Below are 21,137 nucleotides of genomic sequence, written 5' to 3' on the forward strand. Positions count from 1 at the left end.
CCTGTCTTATTCTTTGGTGTGTGTGTCTGCAATTCCCTGTGTGGGTGTGTATGATGCAGAAAGGCCTGGAGGATGCTGGTGTTCTTCTGTTACTGTCTTATTCCTTTGAGACAGTCCTTCACTGAAACTGGAGTTCACTGATTCAGCTAAGCTGACTGGCCAGCAAGCTCCCCGAACCTACCTGTCTCTGCCCCAGCTCACTGTGTGTAAACAGAGGACTGGACAGACAGCCTGGCACTAACTAATTCCTAAGGGCACCTTGGAATAAGTGGCACCAACCTTATTTCGGAATGCATTGAACTTTTACAGTTTTTTTTTTCAGAGATCTACTTTTAATTAGCTTCTCTTAGAGAAGCTGCTGCTTGACAGAAGAAAGGTAAGCCTTCCTGCTCGCCAGCTCTGAGGGCGGCCCAGCACTGACCTTTTGCCTCCTTCAGCAGGGCAGCGATGCTGTGTGTGTACATGGGTGTCTGGCGCAGCTCCACTAGGGGCAAGAAGAAGGTCTCCAGTGTGGTGTTGAGAGACTGGAGAAGTGCGAAGCGTAGGCGCAAGCTCTCAATAGGCACATCTGCAGGGAGAAGGTGGTCAGGCTGAGTGCCCACCAAGCCAGACAGTCTGTTCCCAGGAGAACACCTGGATCAGGGGGCTCTCCTCTGTGGCTTTATCCCTGGGAACCCAGAAGAGCTGAGCGAGGGGCTCCCCAGTACATAGCAGATCCAGAGGGGAGGCCCTGGGAATTCAAGTCATACCCCTATCCTTCCCTTGAGCCACGCCAGGGCTACATATGATCTTACTGTTTTTGTGGAGACAGAACCCAAGGCCTTATGCATACCAGACAAGCACTCTACTCCTGGGTTACACTTTCTACCTTACATGTATTTTTTTTTTTTTGTGTGTGTGTTTTGTAAAATTAATTTATTTATTTTACATCCTGAACACAGTTTCCCCTCCCTCCTCTCCTCCCATTCATTCTTCTTACTTCTGCCCCCTACTCCCCCAAATCCACTCCTCTGTTTCTGTTCAGAAAGGGGCAGGCCTCCCATGGGTATCAACAAAGCATGGCATATCAAGTTGCAGTAGAACTAAGCACCTTCCCTTATATTAAGGCTAGGCAAGGCGACCCAGTACAAGACTAGGGTTCCAAGAGTCAGCCCCTAAAATTTTTTTTTTAAGATTTATTTATTTATTATACACACAGTGTTCAGTCTCCATGTATTCCTGCAGGCCAGAAGAGGGCACCAGATCTCATTACAGATGGTTGTGAGCCACCATGTGGTTGCTGGGAATTGAACTCAGGACCTCTGGAAGAGCAGTCAGTGCTCTTAACCTCTGAGCCATCTCTCCAGCCCCCTAAATGGGTATTAAACATTGAAATAATGACAGATTATAAGAAGTGGCAAATGCAGTGCGCAGTCTGGCATGCTCTTTGCCCAGCTGCCTTTGGCAGTGACAAAACAGGGTCACTGGCACACTGCCTTTTAGCTCATTCCCTTTCACAGCTGTGTCCTATCCCCTGTGAGAGACTAGCATCATGGACAACTTGCCCATCTTTGTCTCCCGCATCCAGAAGAACAAGGGTCCTGCCCTTGCTGCCAGGCAAGGCAGTGGCCCTATGGCACCTGTGTGCAGCCTCGCATGGGCTCTGCCAGGGTGATGCCTGGTGGAGTGGTAACTAACTAGTGCTTTCTTGCTATTCATTTCTTGTTTTTAAGGAAAATGTGCTGCCCACCCCATGGACAATCCCTCTACCGCAGGTCAGCAGTGATCTGACCCTCTGACCTCACAGCAACCTGACCTCAGTGGGTGTGGTGGCAGGAATCTCTGTCCACTCTGAGCTCATTACCCAGCCTTGGCTTTGTTTTAATGAGCATTAAACAAAGGCCAGCGTAAGAGCTCCCTCTGCCCTTTTGGTTGATGCACATGGAGAGCCCTAAGTATTCCTGCAACATAGGTGAATGCCCTTGGAGGCAACATACTCGAGAGACAGGCCATCCTGGGGTCGGTGGCATCAGCTGGGTCAAGATACACCTCATGAGGGTGAAGCCGTGCTGGCGTGATAGCAAGATGGCGGCACAGCCTGTTGATATATTGTACAAGAGCCACATCCATCTCCAGAGTCCACTTCCTGGAGGCTTTCTGTGCATGTCGGACGTCGATGCAGGCACACCTGGGGCAGGACAGTTTCCTGGTAAGACACTGTTAGAGCCACACCTAACCCCTGTCTTTCAGGGATTTGGGGGGAGGACCAGATTGCTCCTCATGAGGGAAAGCTTTTCAGAGTACAAACAATAGGTGTGGGCACAGAGGGGCCTTGTGGGAAGTCTGGAAACCCACATGCACAAGTGCTTCCCTCTTATTAGGTTGAGGGATGGGGTCCTCAGGAGATACGGGGACCAGCAGTGACCTGGGCTAAAGCACACCCACTTCTGAGCCTGGGTTTACTTTTCCATAACATGAGTTCAGAATGGCATTGGTGTACTTGTCACAAGAATTCAATGAGAGGTTGCCTGTGAAGCACATGGCATGGTGCCCAAGTGCCCACCACGTAGCTGCTGCTGGTACCAACATGGTTCCCTCAGCTAGGTGACCCCATTCCAGCATTTATCTACACAGCTGTCAGGACAGACAGACCAAGGTGTACTTGAAGTGTGCTTTACTGCAAGGCTATATTGTTTTGTTTTTGTTTTTGTTTTTTTTTGGGGGGGTTTTAGAGACAGGGTTTCTCTGTGGTTTTGGAGCCTGTCCTGGAACTAGCTCTTGTAGACCAGGCTGGTCTCGAACTCACAGAGATCCGCCTGCCTCTGCCTCCCGAGTGCTGGGATTAAAGGCGTGCGCCACCACCGCCCGGCGCAAGGCTATATTGTTGCAGTAACACTGGGTGCAACCTGCAAGTCCATCCCTGGAAACTGCTGCCTAAACTGTGCTATACTTAGCAATGGAACTCTGGGCAACATGGGAATGATTGCATGGAACCCCATAACACCAACTGTACGAAAAACTGAAAAACTAAACCTAATTAATGTCTTCAATAAGCAGATTCTCAAATCAGGGTAGAGTATAAACATAGTCCCCCAGGGCTACAAATGATGGGGCTGGGTTTCCCACATTTGGCAAAATTACAGGGATCAGCATGTTCAGAGTGTAATGGGTAAGCTGCACCCTGGGAAAAGCACTCTGTGATCATGGGATCGCCTCCGCCAAGTAAGTCTCTGAAGTCTGATTTCTCAGAATGTCTATATTGGACAGCCCCTCCTTTGTGGCCCAGCATGTCCACCTATGGACAAGGCTGAGGGACTGTGTGTGATTTAGAGTACTGGCCTCCTCAGTTCTGCAGGTTCCTTGTTTGCTCCATATTCACCTGTGAACAGGAATGAGCCCTGCTCATTCAGTCCATTGGACCTGAAGGCTTGGCCCATACCTTGCTGCCTTCATGGGAAGGGAAACAATGGAGACCCAAGGAAATCTGAGGAAGACTTTAGAATAAACAATGTTCTTAACAGGGACTAAATTGTGTGCCCCAATACAGTGTGACAGCACTTGGAGAGATAACTATGATAATTATAGAATTAAAGCTAAATAAAATCATGTAAGTGGGTGCTGTGGGACAATGGTCTTTTATCTTGCCACTTGTATTATTTTTAATAAAACACTGATTGGCCAGTAGCCAGGCAGGAAGTAGAGGCGGGGCAATGAGAACAGGAGAATTCTGGGAAGAGGAAAGCTCAGTCTGCAGTCGTCACCCAGACAGAGAGGAAGCAAGATGAGAATGCCTTGCTGATGAAAGTTACCAAGACATGTGGCTAACACAGACAAGAAAAATAGGCTAATATAAGATGTAAGAAAGTGTTAATAAAAAGCCTGAGCTAATAGGTCAATCAGTTTATGAATAACGCAGACCTCTGTGTGTTTCTTTGGGACTGAATGACTATGGGACAGGGTGGGACAGAAACCTCAGCCAACAAGTGGGCCCCAACTCAACAGGGTTGATGTCACTTTAAGAAAAATGAGATTAAAGCCAGGCATAATGGCCAATGCCTTTAATCCCAGCATTTAGGAGGCAGAGGCAGATGGATCTCTATGCCTTCAATGTTAGTATGGTCTATATAGGGAGCTCTAGGACAGCCAGGGCTACATAGTGAGACATTGTCTTGAAAAGAAATAAATAAAAAGAAATAAAGAGGGAGGGAAGGAAAAGAAAAGCAAGCAAGCAAACAAGCAGAGATTAGGTCATACAAGGACAGAGAAAGGTTGAATGAGATGAAATGAGCGGGGTACCATGTGCTGGTCACTGGAGGCCCCAGGTACCCTCCAGAACTGGATGGGGAAGTGTCTGCTATTTCAGCCATGTGTGTAATGGCACCAAGAAGTCAAGATTTGAAGGAAAAGAACAGTCTGTCTTCAAACATGTACGAAAAAGTCACTTGAAAATCACGTAAACTCAGGGAGTAGCTTCGAAGGCTAGAGCATCACAGACAGAGCAGACCCTCAGCAGGATGACAGCTGAGATATCCACCTGCCAAAACCAGTTCTATCCCAGACTCAACTTAGAGGAAGGCCCATTTCTCACCTCTCAAAATGAAGGTCATAACCACAGGATAAGATTGCCCTCCAGACACTGCGGATATCTTGCTTGGCTCGGTCAATGACGAATTTGTGAAAGCCTTCTAGGGTCAGGTACTTTTCCTCAGGAACTGATGGTACAGCACGTGCATGCCGTCAGAGGTGGGAACAAGAATGTGTACAATCAGGGTGGAAAGCCTGCACACTGTGGCCCTTCACTGTCTGTCACTGCTCCTCTTGTCCATGGACTCCTCCTCTGTTGTCCCCAGCCCTGTCACAGTGCGGTGCAGCATTCACATACTCCACCTCTCACCCAGGCTTTGCCATGGCTTACCGTCTCCCTTATTTCTCCAAGTCTCAGAAGCACAAGGCTAACAAAGCAGTTCGTACACAGTGAACAGATTTCTCTGCCTGTGCTTAAGACATCAGCGCCCCTCCTTCATTAGTTATTCACTGGTTCAGGCAAAAGCCTTCTAGAAACCCCAAGCAAATTTCCACACCTTTACTTTTCAGTTAAAACTATCTATTCTTCACCTTATATTTATTCCTTAAGCTGATGGCCACAAAGCTGGCAGTCAGGAATACATCCCACTGTCCGCATAAACATTGTCTCACCTCAACTACAACTTAAAAGAGCTTGGAGCTAAAGAGCTGGGCTATCCTAGTGGGTAGAGCCATCCAGGCAGGCCTTGGCCAACAGGCCTGTCCTGGAGTGGGCTGCTGTCCCCAGGATGAAAGCAGGTTCTCCAGCCACTAATGTACCTTCTTGCTTTTTGGTGGGTGACTTTTCTGGATCTTTTTCATCTGGTTTGCTTTTCTCAGGTGACTTTGCCTTCACGGTTGGCTTCTTCTCACTTAATGCAGTCCTGCTACAAACCAAAGCACTGCAGTTAGGGTGTGCATGTCTGCGCCACCTCCCAATATGAAACACAGAACTTCACACACCCCAACTATGGCATAGGGGTACCTAGGGCTGAGTTTAAGGCTTTGTTCTGAGCAGATTACAAAGACAAACCAATGCTTTAAGACATGAGAACTCCTGAAACTCTTTTCAGACATTTTCTATATATTTAGAGTGGCACTGCTCAATAAAGTAGCCAGTAGCAAGATTAGCTACCTAAGGTTAAATTAGGCAAAACTGAGTAATTCACAAGCTCAGGTTCTCAGCTGCACTCACATTTTCAGTGCTGCCGAGAGACCACAGGGCAGCAGTACTGAGCAGCGCAGGGACATCACCGAGTGCTGTCAGCACTGGGGACTCTGCAGGACAGGGCCATTTCCACACAGTGGATTAATGGAAGGGAATAGGGTATCTCTGGTCATTCACAGAATTCTTCTAAATACACTTGCAGTGCAAGGGCTATCAGAACAGTGAGGATGGAGTCATAAACTAAGCTAGGCATGACAAGGAGTGCCAGCGATTCCTGAGCTGATATAGGAGAATCATTAGTTTGAGCCTAGCCGGGGTTGTAAAATAAGATAATGGTTTTTTTTTTTTTTTTTTTTTTTTTGATTTTTCGAAACATTCAACCCCTGCCCTCACTGGTCTTGAGAGGGAGGCAGAGGCAGATAGATCTCTGAGTTCGAGGCCAGTCTGGTCTACAGAGTGAGTTTCAGGACAGTCAGAGATACACAGAAAAGTCCTGCCTCAATATAATAAAAAAAATAAAAAAGAAAGAAAAAAATTACACTAAACATATATAAAGACTCAAATATGGAATATTATATAACTACCAATAAGAAAGGAAGTAGGCTCAAAGGGAGAAGAATGGTTCAAGAGTTAGAAGTGCTTATTGTTCTTGCAGGACCCAGATTTGGTTCCCGCCACTAACAAGGTAACTCATAACCATCTGTAGCTCCAATTCCCGGGCCCCCCTGAGGCACCTGCAAGCATGTGGTTTACACAATAAGTTCATCCAGGCTCACACACCTACACATTAGTAACAAATAAATTTTTATAGAACATTTTTTTCTTTTTTTTTGATTTTCGAAACAGGGTTTCTCCGTAGCTTTTGGTTCCTGTCCTGGAACTAGCTCTTGTAGACCAGGCTGGCATTGAACTCACAAAGATCCATCTGCCTCTGCCTCCCGAGTGCTGGGATTAAAGGCGTGCGCCACCACCACTCGGCCTAGAACAATTTTTTTTTAAAATGTTGTTGTTCCATCTTTTTTTTAAAAGATTTTTTAAAATTTATTATGTATACAATACAGTGTGCTGCCTCCATGTATGACTGCATGCCAGAAGAGGGCACCAGATATCATTGTAGATGGTTGTTAGTCACCATGTGGTTGCTGGGAATTGAACTCAGGACCTCTGGAAGAACAGTGTCCTTAACCTCTGAGCCATCTCTCCAGCCCCCTTGTCGAACATTTTTTTTTTTTTTTTTTTTGGTTTTTCGAGACAGGGTTTCTCTGTGGCTTTGGAGCCTGTCCTGGAACTAGCTCTGTAGACCAGGCTGGTCTCGAACTCACAGAGATCCGCCTGCCTCTGCCTCCCGAGTGCTGGGATTAAAGGCGTGCGCCACCATCGCCCGGCTATTGTCGAACATTTTTTAAAAGATAGGAAGGTTGCTAGGTGGTCATGGTGCACACCTTTAAACCCAGCACTTGGGAGGCAGAAGCTGGTGGATCTCTTTGAGTTTGAGGCCAGCCTGGTCTCCAGAGCAAGTTCCAGGACAGCAAAGGCTATGCAGAGAGACCCTGTCTCAAAAAACCAACATCAAACCAAACCACCCAAACAAAAAGATGGGGAGGTTATTTTTGTGCTGAGCCAAGACTAGTATTAAAACAGAAATATCAGGGTGCTCACACTGTACAGAGTACCCATATTTCCATATGAATATATTCACTAGCATGCCACAGACAACTCTAAAAGGCTTCTAACATAATACAGCAGTCTTAGGGAAGGGGACCCTGAAGTAAGTTATCATTCATTTATTCATTTATTTATGTAGTGCTGGCAACTGAACCCAGAGCCTAAGGCATACTAAGCAACTGCTCTACCACTAAGCTATATCCCTAGCCCTGTTTATTTACTTATTTATTTGAGATGACAGGATTTCAATATATAGCCTTAGCTGTCCTGGGGCTTGCTATGTGTAACAGGCTAGCCTCAGACTCACAGAGGTGGATTAAAGGTGTGTCCTCAGTCTTTTGGCTTTTTGTTTTGAGACAGGCAATTTAGGAACTCACTCTCTGGCCAAATAGGCCTTGAGTCTGTGATCTTTTTGCCACAGCCTCTTCTGAATTTTGTGTCAGTTAAGAAAATGATGCATACGGCAGGGCGGTGGTGATACACGCCTTTAATCCCAGCAGGAAGAGAGAAGCAAGTGGATCTTTGTGAGTTTGAGGTCAGCCTGGTCTACAGAGCAAGTTCCAGGATATCTAGGGCTGTTACACAGAGAAACCTTGTCTCGAAAAACTAAAAACAAGGGGCTGGAGAAATGGCTCAGAGGTTAAGAGCAGGCAGCTCTTCCAAAGGTCCTGAGTTCAATTCCCAGCAACCACATGGTGGCTCACAACCATCTGTAATGGTGTCTGGTGCCCTCTTCTGGCCTGCAGGCATACACATAGACATAATATTGTATACATAATAAATAAATAAATAAATAAATAAATAAATAAATAAATAAATATTTTTAAAAAAACAAAGAAAAACTAAAAACAAAAAAAAAAAGGAAAAGAAAATGATACATGCATATAAATAAAAGGCCCTGGGTCCTGCACACACTGAATGGACATTCTGCTGAGGTATGTACCCAGCCCCAGTCTTTCCCTACAAGGTTTTTTTTTTTTTCGAGACAGGGTTTCTCTGTGGCTTTGGAGCCTGTCCTGGAACTAGCTCTGTAGACCAGGCTGGTCTCGAACTCACAGAGATCCGCCTGCCTCTGCCTCCCGAGTGCTGAGATTAAAGGCGTGCGCCACCACGCCCGGCACTCCCTACAAGCTTTTAGGAGCTCTCTAAAACAACTGCTTTATGTGTATGGATAAAGTCTGACTTATTTCAAAGTATACACGTGTGATGTTTTCTCAAGGTACACTGTCTGCCTGACAGTTCACACGGCCCAGGAGGTGAGATAAAATGTTAACTTGCAATAGATGAGGCCAAGGGCTGATTGGACCTCAGCAGCAGAGCAGTCTCTCAGACGCCTGCTGGAAGGCCACACCATAGCCACCGTCCTCCCAAGCTCCTTGGGTGTGCACCTGAGATTGCTGAGCACGGCTTTGTCCTTGGCAGGTGGCTTGGTGACAGGCCGCTTCGTGCTCACCACCTTCACAGGGTGCTGCTCCTTCCCGGCTTTGCTGTACTTGCTCTTATCCAGCTTGGGTTTGGGCACGCCATATTTCCTCAGGATCTGCAGAGCACACAAGTAGTGAGGGGGATTCTCAGGCCAGCTCAGAAGAGGAACCCAGGCTCAGCACAGAGACTATGTGGAAAGAGTGGCTACCTGTGTGAGCTGGTCCTCCAGCACCTTCTTTGGAGGCCGGACGTTGGTGAAGAAGAGGTGCAGGAGGTTGCCTGGGCTCTGGGAGTTGATCTGTTCTTTGCTAAGATAGATGTCAGAGACCCTAATTGGTTTCGCTGGTGTTAGGCTCAGTGTTTGCTCTGAGTGGGCACAGCTTTTAAATATTTCTGTCAGGACCTCTCTGGCCCCAGGCACCAATTTCTCACCTGTTACAAAATAAAAGGTCAAATAATTTTCATAAACATACCATGCCAGGATACACCCTAGAAAAGCATCTTTCCTAGAAACTGTGGGTTTTGTTTTCAGAGACAAGGTCTTATGTAGGAGAGGCTAGCTTTCAATTTCTGGGATTTTTTTTGTTTGTTTGTTTGGTTGGTTTTTTTTTGGTTTTTTGAGACAGGGTTTCTCTGTAGTTTTGGAGCCTGTCCTGGAACTAGCTCTTGTAGTCCAGGCTGATCTCAAACTCACAGAGATCCACCTGTCTCTGCCTCCTGAGTTCCTGAGTGTTGGGATTAAAGGCCTGCGTCATCACTGCCCAGCAATTTCTGATTCTTTTGCCTGGCTAGCAACCACACATTTAAAATGTGTGTGCATCACGGAGGTGTGTGTACCACATCATATGTGTTGAGAACAACACTGTAGAGTAAGTCTCCTCTCTTCAACATTATATGGGCTTCAGGTTGGACTTGGGTAGCGAGGTTTTTACAGCAAATTCCTTCACTCACTGAGTCATCTCTGCCCACAATCACACATTTTTTGCAGGTAGATAATAGACTAAATTAGGGGAAGTAGTTACTTGGGTCCTCATCCTTAATTACATACCCAGACTTCCTTGCAGTGAGGTGTAACTCTCTGAGCAGGTCTTCTGGGTCAGGTTGCTGTCCTCTCTACAGTTGTTAGGAAGCGATAAGCTTCCTTGCTCGCTCTGGACTCTTAAATCAGTTGCTGTGCTCTCAGGCCTACTTGTCCCACTGCTTAGCTAATTTTTATTATTATTTTTCTTATTTTTTAAAGGTGTGCACCACCATTTGGCCTGATTCTATTTTTAGATTTATTTTTATTTTATGTGAATGACTGTTTTGCCCACATTTAAGTATGTGCACCACATGAATGCCTGGTGTCAGAGGAAGTAAGAAAAGAGCATGAGATCCCCTGGAACTGGAGTTATGGACGGTTGTGAATTTCCAGGTAAGCACTGGGAACCAAACCCAGATCCTTTGCAAGAGTAACAAGTGCTCTTAATTACCGAGCCGTCCCTCTAGTCGCAGCTCATCTTAATTTAAACAGCACAAATGTACTAGACAATCCAAATTAGTAAAATAATACATTGCAGTATGACAGAGCAAGGAAATTAATCTTTGTGCTGTGAGAGAGCATGTGAAACTGGCAGGGTGTACAGGGAGAGAAGCAGGGTCTCTGAGGCTGTGCATGGTGCCACACACCTGTAATCTCACCACTTGTGAGGGTGAAGCAGGAAGACCAGGAATTCAAAATCAGTGTTGGCTACATGGTGAGTCTGAAGCCAGTCTGGACTACGTGAGATCATTGTGTGTGTTGGGGTGGGAGGCATATGGCAAAATGAGGCCCTAGTCTACATTAACAAAGCCTTGAGCACTGTCAACAGAAGGGTTGACTGCAATAAGATCAGAAGCTAAGAGTGCATCTGGATTCAAAGTGGGAGAGACAAGGAAGCAATAACAGCAAGAAGCCCTTGAGCATCCTGTAAATAAATCCTCCACTGTTCATCTTCTAAGGGGACAGCCAAGGTGAGGGGCGAAATACAGCCTCATCTAGGACAGGCTCCAAAGCTACAGTGAAACCCTGTCTAGAAAAAGAAAGAAGAAAAGAAAAAAAGAAAAAGAAAAGAAAAGAAAAAAGAAATACAGCCTCAAAGAAACAGTGCAGGACCTTGGGAGCGCCAGGCAGCTACTCAGGGACAAAATTTAAGGTACCTCCCTCCAAACAAAATACTACCAGATCAACAGTGCTGCTTTAAATTTGCTGGGGCCTGGATGAAGAATCACTAGCATTTTATTCATTTATTATTTATTTCTGAGTGTGTACTTGCACTGACACAAGTGTGTAAGCCAAAAGACAACTATTTGTGTATGTTGGTTCTCTCCTTATACTGTGTGGTATTGGGGGATCATCAGTTCTGATGGCAGGCATACTTATCTGCTGAGCCACCTTGGTAGCCGTCCTCTCTGCCTGTTTCTGAGATGGGGTATTATAGGCTGGAATTGAACTCTTGAGATCAGACAATCCTTCTGCCCTAGCCTCCCAAACGCTGGGACTGCAAGATGCTGGATTATTTCTTCCTGGTCAGATTTTTTCATTTTTAAAAGATTTTACTATTTTTATGTATGAATGTTTTACCTGTATGTATGTATGGGTGCCACATGTGTGCCTGGTGCCCACAGAGATCAAAAGAGGGCATCAGGCCCTCTGGAACTGGAGTTACAGACTGCTGTGAGCCTCCATGTGGGTGCTGGGACCTGAACTCAGGTCCTTTAGAAGAACAGCAATACTCTCAAGCACTGACCGAGCCAATGTTCTAACCCCTGGCTTATTGGGTTTTAATTTTTTTATTTTTTGAGGCCTGGTTTCTCCATTTAAGTCCTAGCTCTTCTGGGAACTAGCTCTGTAAACCAGGCTGGCCTTGAACTCACAGAGATCCCCTACCTCTGACCCCTGGAGTGCTAGGATTAAAGGTGTGCGCCACCACTACCTGGCCGTAGCCCCTGGCTAGATGTAAAAGTGAGACATGAACCCTGTAAACACAAGTAGTCCTGTCTGTGGCTACACAGGACAGTGCACCACAATACACTGTGACAAGGAAGGTCACAGTGGGGCTTAGAGTAGGAGGGTCCTTCTCAGGGTCTCTAGCTGGAACATGGGTTGTGGCTCCCCGCCAACCATCATCACAAAGCCCATAGCACCAGGCTGAATTCTAGTGCTTATTACAGAGATGCACAGACTTGGCCACAATCAGCCAACAGACAATTCAAAAATTTCTGTACACTTAAAACTGTTCACCAAAGGAGTAAATAAAATTGAAATTAAATAAGAATATAACTCAAACCTATATTCTTAGTACTGGAAGGGTAGAGGCACATTGGGAATTCAAGGTCAACCTGGGTTATATGAGACTCTTATTTCAAAACCCAAAATCTGGGCCTGTGAGACAGCTTAGTGGTTAAGGGTGCTTGCCTCTAAGGTTGATGACCCGAGTTTGATCCCTGGGTCCCACATGGTGGAAGGAGAAGGACCACCACAGTTTTCCTCTGACCTCTACATGGGTACCATAATGGGTATGCACACTCACACACAAATAAATACACAGGATTAAAAAATAAAAACTACAAACACTAAGCACATACACCCTGCAGCCCACCTTTAATGGACTTGTCATTGAAGTAGTCTTCTAGTCCCGGGCTCCCCTGAGTGTCAAACAGACTCTGGTTCACCACAGACACTGTCAGAATCTCCTCTGTGGACATCTCCATCAACTCATCCTCACCGTCGAGACTTGATAAGCCAATCAAATCATTATTGTTAAATAAACTTGCTCGGATTTTCTCAATTTTGGCTCGGGACCTTATCTGTATGAACAAAGAGAAAGGTTGGGCTCTGAATGGATCTGCCCTGACAGAGCACGGGTACTGCTGGCCTGCCTTCTTGAGATGCTCCCTCCCAATGCCAACACGGCCATTATAGAACAGCTCACCTGGGAAGTTCTGGAGCCTAAAGACTGGCCAGTCCCCAAGAAGGTAGCCCGGTTGGGAGGGCAACTGATAGAAGTTCTTGCCCTTGGGCTTTACGTAGCCAAAGGAGAGGGCACTTACTCTTATGTGGTTCTGGGTCATGCGCCTGGTTCAGGGCTTTGTGCACACTAAGCAAATGCTGCACCCCACTGCTGGATTTTACCTTTGAGTCTAACTCTTGCAAAAGTGCAGGAAGTCACAGTGTACATGATTCTCACACTGCCAACACAGTGCCTCTCAAAACACTGCCATGGTCCTCCAGTATACCTGCCAGAGACTCTCACATCAATGAACTGCCTATGCCTTATAACACCAGTCTGGATGTCCCTCTTAATAGTTGACCTCAAGAAAAGCAGTTGCTGAGAGGTGCCCAGGAGCTCCCCAGAACCCCATGTTGCCTACTAGCTAACTCCTTGGAAGTAGCTTGGAGAAGCCATGTTGGCCAGGTCAAGGTTGAGTGACTTTCAAGGCTGAGAGCTATTACCTCCACCACTGCAAAGCCTTTGATAGGGCGCGCTGTGAGGGGCTGGGTATCCAGGGAAGTGACCGTGTACATGGAGCCCACGTCTGACACAGATGCTGTCTCTGCATTGTCCATAGGTTCCCCTAGGCTACCCAGGCTACCCAGGCTGCCAGTGCTGCACAAGGAAATGTCCAGGCTCTCCTGGCTGGACACCACGTGGGGTTCCAACAGGACAGGAGGAACAGGTAGCTCCAGGCCTGAGGGAAGTTGGTCCACTGAGAGGTCACTAGCAGTCTGTGAAACACCCTGGGAGCTACAGACTGAGGCCTGGCTGGTAGAAGCTGAGGCGCTGATGCTCATGGCAGGGGCTAAACTGCTGGATGTGCTCCCCTCCAAGCTGTCCACACTGGGGAACCCCAGCAACTTCTCAGACTCAACCTTGCTGTCACCACCCTCGGCCTTGTCTTTTGGCTTCTTGGGGTCTTCCTCCTGCAGTGGGATGTAGATCTCATCTTTGAAGACACCGCCATGGGCATTGCAGGCCTTGCGGATAGCACCTCTGACAACAGCTTCATCCAGGTGTGTAGGAATGCCTGAGATTACTAGCAGGCGACTGTGGGCAGTGGGGCCCACCAGGGCCTGGCAGGCATCAGCAATGGCATCACTCGTCACACCCAGGCCTTGTGGATCCTTTCTGGTAAGGTGCCGGAGGATGATGAGCAAGGTGAGGGCACGGTGGAACCACAGCATGTCCTCAGGTTTGCTCCCCCCAATGCTGAGCATGGTGGAATCTGCATCTGTGGTACGGGAGGACTGGCGCTTGCTGGAGGATGAGGCCTTCTCCCGCTTCATCTTGACTTTCTTCCTCTTGGACAGGAGACTAGGGCTCTGTGGGGTCTGTCCTGGGGAGGAGGAGGATGATGAGGATGAGTCGCTGAGGTTTGGGGTGGTCGTTGAGGTCACCCCACTAGCTGTGACACTGATATTGGTAGGCAGGGTTACTTCAGCAACTGCCAGGCAGCCTTCCATGAGAGCATGGAAGTAGGTGGAAAACCTGCCCTGGTCACCCACAGCTACTACTCCAGAGCCACCACAAGCACTGCCTGAGCCCCAGCTCTGGGTCTCCTCGTCGTACAGTTTATGAAGCTCTGACTGTAAGGCCATCAGCATGGCCAGGCAGGGGTTGAGTTGGAGGGCGATAGAGGAGGACAGGCCAGCGGGGTGTTTCCGTTGCTCCAGGGTGTGTACTGTACGCAAGAGCTCAGCCAAGAGGTGGAAGACCAACTCCTTCACACAGGCCGCCATGTCTGTGGTCCACAGAAAGTTTCCTGAGACAAAGAGAAAACAAAGTAACCATGTCACTGCTCATCATTTCCCAGAACAGCTCTGAGCACTGTGGTGGAGCTTAGACATGGAGAGACCAGTATAGTCTGGCCGGCTGGTTGTGGCCGTTAGCCAACGATTTTGACAGCATGCCACCTTCTTCTGGATCTTAGGCCAGACATCTCTGCATAGGACTAGTCAGAAGCCATTAGAATGCTTTCCAATAGAAAGGATGCCTGCCACTGGGGATGAATAACTCAGTCTACTCAAAAACACACACTGAATGATGATTTAAAGCTGACCCAACTTAGTCAACAAGAAAGCCTTACTCTGGTTTAGAGTATAGCTCAGGAGCAGAGCATTTGCCCAGCATACTCAAGGCCCTAGATTTTACCCCAGTACTGCCAAGGGCAGGAAAGGGAAAAAGAAAGGAATGAAGAGAGGGGACTGAGGTAGGGGAGGGGAGGAAGGAAAAGATGGAAGAAGGGAAGTAGGGGGAAGGAAGAGGAGGGACTCTGAGGTAATCTTTTTAAAGACTGGTTTTTATTTTTTAAAAATAGGATTTACTAAATTTTAATTTATATGTATATGTACCCCTGTAAAACTTTATAAGGTGCCCACATGTACCCACTCAGAAGGTGTAGGTCTGGAACTGGAGTTACATATGGCCATTTGATGTGGATGCTGGGAACTAAACCCAGGTCCTCTGAAAGAGCAGTAATTGCTCTTAACAACTGACCATCTCTCCAGCTCAGTTTTTATTTTTATGTATTTGAATGTGTTGTGTCTGTGTGTCCACCTGCCAAGTGTGTGCAGGTATCCACGAAGACCAGAAGATGATTTCAGATCCCTTGGAGCTGGAGTTACAGGCAGCTGTAAACTACTACATATGGATGCTGAGAACTGAATCCAGGTCCTCTGGGAGAGCAGCAACTGCTCTTAACTGCTCAGCCACCCTCCCACCCTCATGTGTCTGTTTTAACATAGTAGCCTTCAATAGACTACAACATGTAGCTTCACAACAGCCTTTATTTTCCTTGTGTTTCTCTTATACTTACATTTTACAGTTATGACAAGGTATACTAACTTTCCATGTACAGCAAGGGTGCAAAAAACTCCTTGAAAATTAAGTTTAAGCTGGGAAGTGGTGACGCACACCTTTAATCTCAGCACTTGGGAGGCAGAGGCAGAGGCAGGCGGATCTCTGAGTTCGAGGCCAGCCTGGTCTACAGAGCGAGCTCTAGGACAGGCTCCAAAGCTACAGAGAAACCTTTTCTTAAAAAAAAAAACAAACAAAAAAAGAAAAGAAAATTAAGTTTAGAAGAAGAAAGTGGCTGGGGAGGCAGCTCAGCTAGTAAATGCATGCTGTATAAGCATGAAGCCCTGAGTATGATTCTCACATCCACATATAAGCTGGGTACAGTATAACTTTACTTCTGGGATGGCAGACAGGTGACTCCCAGGAGCTTGTTGGCCAGCCAGCCAAGCAAAACCAGTGAGTCTCAGATTCAGTAAAAATAGAGTGGAGAAGAACTGAGGAAGACACCTAACAGTGACCTCGGGTCTCCACACACGCGCACACACACGTACTCGCACATACATGCACACAAGGAAAGGAATCAAGCATGGGTGCACACACCTATAATTCCAGCATTCAGAAGGTAGAGGCAGAAAGAGCAGAAATTCAAATTCATCCTCGGCTATACAGTAAGTTCAAGAGCAGGCTGGCTAAACTGAGACTCAATCTTCAAAAAAAAAAAAAATCCAATGGACCAAACAAACAAACCAGGAAGGAGCTGAATTGAATAAAAGTATTACATTCTCCAAGCACACATGTCTGAAATAAGACATACATGGTACTCTACACATGTAATCTCAGCACAAGAAGTGGAGGCAGAAGAATCAGAAATTTGAAATCATCCTTGCCTATATAGTGAGTTCCAGGCTAGCCTGGCTTACATAAGATCTTAAATTAAAGAAAATCCTACTTGATGGGTGTGATAGTTTGAATGTAATTGTCCCCATAAGCTCATAGAGAGTGGCACTATTAGCACACGTGGCATTGTTGGAAGAAGTATGTCTCAGTTCACTTCCGGATGCCTGAGGATCAAGATATAGAACTTTCAGCTCCTTCTCCAAGCACCATGTCTGCATGCACACCACCATGCCCCACCATGGTGATAATGGACTGAACCTTGAAACAATAAGCCACCTCATTAAATGTTTCCTCTGTAAGGGTTGTAGTAGTCATGGTGTCTTCACAGCAATAGAAACCCTGGCTAAGACAATAAGAAAAGGATTTGTGGGCTGGAGAGATGGCTCAGAGGGCAAGAGCATTGCCTGCTCTTCCAAAGGTCTTGCGTTCAATTCCCAGCAACCACATGGTGGCTCACAACCATCTGTAATGAGGCCTGCAGGAAGAATACTATATACATAATAAACAAATAAATAAATAAAATTTTTTTAAAAAAAAGTATACAGTGTATGAAACCGAATGATTAAAGAAAAAAAATCCAACAAAATAATGTCTTGATCTCTTCACATCAGATGCATACCTGGGTTATGCAGTGTTAGGGATTGAACTCAGGGCTTTGGACATGCTAGGCAGGTGCTTTTCTAGCTGTGCCATAGCCCCAGCTCCCAAATGCTTCTATTCATGTTGGCTGAGACAGGATGGATGCATGAAAACTCAGGTATTTGAGCAACTGAGGATGGTTAACATTTTGGTTCAGTCCCAAGGAGGCAGTTGAGTCCAGAGCTGCAAGGGAACAGGCTGCAGCTGCTTCCACCCAGATGGGGTTTGCACTGGGTAGAGCACTTCCTGGGGCTCCTAAGTCTTCTGCTTAGGTGCAACACCTTCCAGAAAAGGCATTGAGCTTCCTGCTCTCTCAGGAGGAGGCTGCTTGGAAGTTCTTACTGAAAATAAGTTCATTGGTTCTTATGGAGCCTTCCAAGGCCAAGGTTAAAGTTCCCCTGTCCCTAGCTTCAAGGCTTACGTTACCCACACCAAGTCTTTTCTTTACCATAGGACACTTATGTAACAGGACAGGCATCCTCAAACAGAATTCTTCACCAAACCCGAACAAGGCAGCACACATATCTGTTCCTGCACCACCCAGAGTGTCTTAAATGTCCTACAAGTTTGACTGAGTTGCCAATATTTAAAAATTGGGAGGATCACAAAAAAATTTACTTTTCTATCTTTTATTGAAATGAAAATAAAAACAAGTTTGACCGAGTTGCCAATATTTAAAAATTGGGAGGATCACAAAAAAATTTACTTTTCTATCTTTTATTGAAATGAAAATAAAAACAAGTTTGACCGAGTTGCCAATATTTAAAAATTGGGAGGATCACAAAAAAATTTACTTTTCTATCTTTTATTGAAATGAAAATAAAAATACTGGGGCTGGAGAGATGGCTTAGCGGTTAAGAGCAATGACTGCTCTTCCAGAGGACCCGGGTTCAATTCCCAGCACCCACATGGCAGCTCACAACTGTCTGAAAATGCAGTTCCACGAGATCTGACACCTTCACACCAATGCACATAAAATAAAGTTAAATAAATTTAAAAAATGTACCAAAAAAAAGAAGAAAATAAAAATTCTGGCTCAGCATGTTGTCGTATACCTTTAATCACAGTATGAACCATCTGGTTTCCACAGGCAGTTCCAGGCCATCCAGGGCTACAAAGTGAACCACTGTCTACTTAAAAGAAGGAAGAGAGAGAAAGAGAGAGAGAGAGAGAAGAAAGAAAGAAACAAAACAACAAAACCACACACCTCTAGCCAGATGTCATCTGACAGTGAACAGTCAGGATGTGGTCACTGCCAGGTGGACATATGTCAACACTCCTTTTCCTCTGGCTATTTGTGCCAGTGACATAGATAGGCCCCGAGGCATCTGGGACTGCTACCTGGTTTGTTTTATTTTTTCATCAGGGTTTATTTCTCTATCATTCAGAGTCCACCATTAACAAGTCACTGGATTGGCTTTAGCACACACTCATCTGTGCCTCTAGCCATCCAGCCCCTATGTCCAGATTAATATGAAGACTTACTTCTAAACTGTGAGCAGACACATCGTGAATTAAAGTTCAATATTTACTTCAAATATTTTAGAGGTAAGTTTCTTGTAGTTAAAAAATCTGACACCTCAGCTGACCATTTTGTGAGTGTTATATGCTTTAAGTCTGTCAGTAGCTCTAGGGCTGTAGCGTTCCATACATCAGTTATAAAAAACAGCATATGAGGCAAACATTTACATTGTGTTGTTTATAGACAGGGTCTCACAGTTTAGTCCCAGCTGGCATAAACCTCACTCTGTAGACCAGGTTGGCCTCAAACTCACAGAGATCAGCCTGCTTCTGCCTCCATTAATGGCAAACATTTAACACTTTAAAGCATGACAATGCTGTTCTTCACTTCATAGGCAGCTGCTACCTGATGGTACAGTGGTGATACCCTGCAGACCACTGACTAGAGTCAGGACTCCCAAGCCTACTTTCAGAGGAAGTGCTCTGGCAGGTTGCAGCTGCCTGGGCTACCAAACTCCACCTACCCGACACTTGCTTACCCAGCAGTTCCACCACGTGGAGGAGGACTGCAGCAGGAATGGCATCAGGCTCGTCCTCTGACTTCCCTTCACTGTCCTCTGATTTCCAGGACAGCAGCTGCTCTGCAAAGGCCATAGCCAGGGGAAACTCCAGGGGCAGAGAGTGCAAGACCAGCACAGCTCCAGGAGGTGGGGACACTCCTAAGAGAAGGGCCCAGAAAAAAACATGTGTGACTGGCAGCATCTGACCCAGATACATTTGAGAAAGCACCTGCTGCCCAGTGTCTCCAAACAGTTATCCATAGGTATGGCAATCAGAAGCCAGCTGCACCATACCTGCTGGTGTGGCAATGGGATAAAGCAACATCTAGGGAGGTGTCACTGGGCAGGCCAGACATAGTGGCATAGTGGCTCACATTTGCCACCCTACAACTTGCAAGGCTAAGGCAGGAATATTTTGAGTTTGAAGCCAGTCTGGCTACATAGCAAAACAATTAAAAATAAACTAAGTGAAGAAAGAAGAAGATACCAAGTGCCTTGAGTCCAGAGTTAGAGATGGGCGTAAGGCCTATGCTAAAAGGGGCTTTCCTGAAGCCTGCCCAGCTTGAAGACACGGCCCTTTTGCATGGCCACAACTCACTAAGACCTTAAACCTACAAAAACGGCCTTAAGTCCCAAGGACACTCAGGACCCAGGCAGGGGAACTGGGAAGGTTTCTGTGCTCTTTGTAGTGATAGCAATTGTGCTCAGGGCTCTGCACAGACCTCCACCTCCAACTTTGACCATTATTACCTGCTTTCACTGCCACAGCCAAAGTGACCTCCTATGAGAAGCAAAGTGTCAAACCTCCTACCCTGTACTGCAACCCATCCCCTCTGTGAACACCAGGGATGGAAAGTGAGTCTCGAGGGCCTTTGGGCTTTTCCCTCACCTGTACCTTGAGGTAGATGTCTGTATGCCAAAAATGTGAATGACAGAAAACCTCTGTTTTAGGTTGTTATGCTGGAAGTGCACCACAGGGCCTGGCACATGGTAAACCCTTGCAATGAACTACACTCCTAGCAAGATCCTGTGGGGTTTTTTGTTTGTTTGGTTAGTTTGTTTTTTATTTTTTCAAGACATGGTTTCTCTCTGTAGACCAGGCTGGCCTTGAACTCACAGAGTTCTGTGATTAAAGGCATGCATCACCACTGCCAAGCTGAGATTCTGATTTTAATGTAAAGCTTAAATAACAGGAGGTGAAGACAAAAGACTATGGGAAAAAAGATTAAGAAAAGAGTGTAGGAGCCGGGCGGTGGTGGCGCACGCCTTTAATCCCAGCACTCGGGAGGCAGAGGCAGGCGGATCTCTGTGAGTTCGAGACCAGCCTGGTCTACAAGAGCTAGTTCCAGGACAGGCTCCAAAACCACAGAGAAACCCTGTCTTGAAAAACAAAAAAAAAAAACAAAAAAAAAAAAAATGTAGGTTGCTGGGTAGTGTAGGGAACACCTTTAATCCCAGCACTCAGGAGGCAGAAGCAGGTGAATCTCTGTGAAGTTCTGCTAGAGCAAATGACTGTCTTGGGCAGATACAGGCTACTTTTTTCTGGTTAAATAGGTTGAGCAAGAGTGGAAATCTGGAATAAAGATTTCTTTCCTTTCAGTTGGCTTTGTCAAGGATAGGCATTGACAGCTTCATCAAGACCCTAATCCCTGAGGCTTACTAGGGATGCCAGAGATAAGCACAGCAGATGCTCACAGGTCATATCAGAACCAGAGCATTGTCATAACAAAAACTCCAGGAACATTTGGCAACTAGGACTGCTATAGCCAGTGATACTTGCAAGAATGTGACTGCCGTTCTTTGCAGATGGCTCCCTGTAGCTTGAGGAGGAAGGCAATCCCTCTTTGCCTGGGTGGCCTCTAACCGGTGTTAATCTACTGTCTCTCAAACACTGCTCTGAGCAGTCTTTCTTCACTCACTCCTAGCAATGGGACTGGGAGCTCCCAAAAAAGGCCAGTAGAGCAC

At 46.3% G+C, this 21,137-nt stretch overlaps 1 protein-coding gene across 9 annotated transcripts in view; it reads right to left on the reverse strand.

The window, feature by feature from the left end:
- Hectd4 (HECT domain E3 ubiquitin protein ligase 4) overlaps positions 1-21,137 on the reverse strand; it is a 183,850-nt gene that overhangs the window by 10,477 nt on the left and 152,236 nt on the right. For 8 of the 9 annotated variants that reach the window (XM_057763496.1, XM_057763491.1, XM_057763497.1 and 5 more), the window contains 9 exons: positions 19,152-19,331; positions 13,275-14,581; positions 12,421-12,628; positions 9,009-9,232; positions 8,764-8,915; positions 5,323-5,429; positions 4,568-4,691; positions 1,977-2,167; positions 422-568 (listed from right to left, as the gene is read on the reverse strand). In XM_057763496.1, the coding sequence (XP_057619479.1) occupies positions 422-568; positions 1,977-2,167; positions 4,568-4,691; positions 5,323-5,429; positions 8,764-8,915; positions 9,009-9,232; positions 12,421-12,628; positions 13,275-14,581; positions 19,152-19,331 (2,640 nt within the window). The remainder of the gene's footprint in view (positions 1-421; positions 569-1,976; positions 2,168-4,567; positions 4,692-5,322; positions 5,430-8,763; positions 8,916-9,008; positions 9,233-12,420; positions 12,629-13,274; positions 14,582-19,151; positions 19,332-21,137) is intronic. The other variant, XM_057763489.1, reaches the window with a different exon arrangement.

Source organism: Chionomys nivalis, chromosome 3 (assembly GCF_950005125.1).
Source record: "Chionomys nivalis chromosome 3, mChiNiv1.1, whole genome shotgun sequence".
Taxonomy (NCBI): domain Eukaryota; kingdom Metazoa; phylum Chordata; class Mammalia; order Rodentia; family Cricetidae; genus Chionomys; species Chionomys nivalis.